Source organism: Myotis brandtii, unplaced genomic scaffold (genome assembly GCF_000412655.1).
Source record: "Myotis brandtii unplaced genomic scaffold, ASM41265v1 scaffold221, whole genome shotgun sequence".
In the NCBI taxonomy this organism is placed as follows: domain Eukaryota; kingdom Metazoa; phylum Chordata; class Mammalia; order Chiroptera; family Vespertilionidae; genus Myotis; species Myotis brandtii.
In genome coordinates, this window is record NW_005358287.1 from 258,888 (window position 1) to 261,929 (window position 3,042).

General features: G+C 43.7%; 1 protein-coding gene across 1 annotated transcript in view; it reads left to right on the top strand.

Annotated features, from left to right (window-relative positions):
- The window catches only part of ZSWIM2 (zinc finger, SWIM-type containing 2), an 11,378-nt gene extending 9,071 nt beyond the window's left edge, over window positions 1-2,307 (top strand). The window contains 2 exon segments of the mRNA XM_005866131.2: window positions 1,386-1,999; window positions 2,001-2,307. Of these exon segments, the coding sequence (XP_005866193.2) occupies window positions 1,386-1,999; window positions 2,001-2,163 (777 nt within the window). The 3' untranslated portion in view covers window positions 2,164-2,307.
- The last annotated feature ends 735 nt before the right edge of the window (window positions 2,308-3,042 follow it).

Here is a 3,042-nt window from a genome sequence, read left to right on the forward strand (position 1 = left end):
TTGTGCCCTGACTGGGAATCAAACCGTGACCACCTGGTTCCGGGGTCGATGCTCAACCACTGAGCCACGCCCGGCCGGGTCAGAATACTAACTTTTTAATGTATTTTTATGATTCTTTGGAGGAAACAGAGATGCTTAACTTGACAGAGTTGGTTATTATTTCAAATGAATGCACTAGAATCGGAGTGTCATGGTGCTTGGTCACCGTGCAGTTGGTAACCAGGTTTTTCCTGAAATAAACGTATTTATTTTAGTTTAGTCTTCAGTTGTTTTAGGTTTCAGTTTGCCTTCAGTATTCTCTCGAATTAGTTCCGGGTGCAGCATGGAGGTTCGGCAGCCCTCGCCTTGACCAGTGTCTCCCAGCTTCTCCAGGGCCTGCCTGGCACTGCCATGGTGATGACAACACTGTCGGCTCTGTCCTCTGTGCAGGACTTTAATCCCCGGGGCCATTCTGCAGCTGCCGATACAGAAACACAGGCAGACACAGAGGACAGACCGATGGCTGCCGAGAGGAGGGGGTGGAGGAAGGTGAAGGCAGTACGAGTACCAACTGGTGGAATGAAGTTGTTCCAATAAACAGACATGGATAGCTGTAGAGTCACCCGTACTTAAGATGTCTGACTGTTTTTCGTCCCAACAATGTGATTTGTTTTATCTCACCATCATCAGACCAATAGTCAACTCTTGTTGGTTATGACTTTTTTTGGTTACTTAATAATTTTCATTCATTAGAAAGAGTAAAATTAGTGGCTTGGATAAGCAGTCTTAAACAAAATTACATAAATAATACCCATAGTAGGCTTCCATTTCAATGTTGAAAAAGGACATAATAATGTAGGTATATTACATTTTATGAAAATAAAATAGACCTATAATAATACTATAAGCTATGCCACATTTATCGTGGTTTTCTCTTTTGTTTTCAAGAAACGCATAACCCATAACCAATTACATTTTTAATGAGAACCTCTTCAACATATTTTCATAAAACTTGATAAGTTATGATTACCTTTCATTTTTGCTAGTTTTAATAGTAACTCAGTAATGAAACAGAAAAATTTGCATAGATAATATATGTGTATATATATATATATATATGCCTAATATTCTAAGTGTCCGACCAATCAGTCCACTGCTCCATAAGTCGCTATGACGCACACTGACCACCAGGGGGAAGATGCTCCGACCGATAGGTTAGCTTGTCCAGACTGGGCGAGACGGGCCAGACACGCCCTGGAGCCAACCTCCCGTGGTCCCTCACGGCCTCTAAACTATTTCTTCTAATTAATTTCCTTTCAATGTGCATGAATTCGTGCACCGGGCCTCCAGTGTACATTACAAGCCAGAGATTTATACCCTCAGTTAACTCATAACCTTTTCTTAAGTTTCACAGGAAATGTATTGACAGCTGGTTACTCCACAAGTGCAACGCCTGCCCCATTGACGGACAAGTCATATACAACCCTCTGCTCTGGAAAGACACAGCCGTGAACGGACGGGGACATCGCTCCGTCCCAAACACAGAGGCCGCCCACCTGTCGAAGCAGGAGGAACCAGGGCTCTTCGTTCCTGGTACCGGGTTAGTCGTAAAACCAAACGGAGCTGGGACTTTGCCCAGCATCCACCAACGTAACTCTGAAACGTCGAAGACGCCTCAGCGTCCCACAGACACCCACCAGGAAATGACCACACGTGACCTGTCCTCTATCAACGTAGACGATGCAAATTCAAGGAGATTAATCTACGAGTATAAAATCAGGCAACATTTCCCCCGGTATTTTCACGATTTACCCACGGGATCCTTTGGGAAAATACCATCTCAAACATTTCTTCCTTCTATCGCTCGTGAGAATAACGTCTGTCCCCCTGGAACGGGAGGCCCCCGGGTCAGCGACGCCGGTCAAAGCCAGAAGCTGACCAAAGGCTCTAAACGTATCAACCACAATCTGAAGAAGATTCTTGGTGCCAATGTCAGAGAGGAAAACAGGAGACCAAACACCTCCAGAAGATTCCGATCTTACTGTCAGTTGGGGTACAACTGAACTTGGTTTGTCTACAAGGTATGATAACTGTATGGGGAAACTGAGAAACAAATGCCATCATCGGTCAGGAAGGCCTGTGTCTCACCCTTTATATCAAACATTGGAAGGAGTTCAGTTATGAAAATACACGTTTGACTAACATCAGAATTTTCTAACATTTGGATATTGAACATAAAATGTTTTCTTTGTAGAACATAAAACAATACTTTGACAAATGGGTATAAAATTCTCTGTTGTCATTTTGCCTACTTGTCCATGAAGAACTAACTACACATAAAGGAAATTCGTTCACTCTTTAGAAGACTTAAAGTGTTAGGTGTTTTGATGAGTATGTTCAGGATGTTATGAATTATGAGTATTTTTTGAACTTTTATATCTGACTTTATGCTGATTAAAATAATTATTATTACTTAAATGAAGGAAGGAGATTTTTCTTGTGTTGAATCACTATTTTCAAACATTCCACTTGATAGCATAGAATGGGATTCTTTCCACATACATGTGGGATGCTAGTAGAGAAAAACAACAATGCCGTAGAATTTACTTTCCGCTAAAAGATATAGACAATATCCCTGTACTAGTCAAACTTATCAATGATAACTCTGCCATCATTGAGTTTTCTTACTACAGTAGTAAACTGCACACAGAACATTCCACCCACAGCCTGCTCCGAGTAGTGAATCCGTGTACCTTTCTGTAGGACGTTCGGATGGTCCAGAGAGCAGGGGAGCTGACAGAGCCCCACAGCAAAAACGTAAACGTGCGTGACTGTCTTCTCCGCGTCCAAGGGTCACAAGCCCGCGACTCCTGGGAGCGTGCTCACCCACGGGGCTGTCTGAGGCAGACGCTGCCGTCAGCCTGGTGTTTTAATGAGGTCCGCAAGGCTGAGAGCCAGCAGCACGCGAACGGGAAACTTCCAGGAAACCACTGGGGACTGGAGTGCCCCTCGGGGCTGTGGGATGTTATTCACAACCACAGCGAGCATGGGTTTAAAACCAGG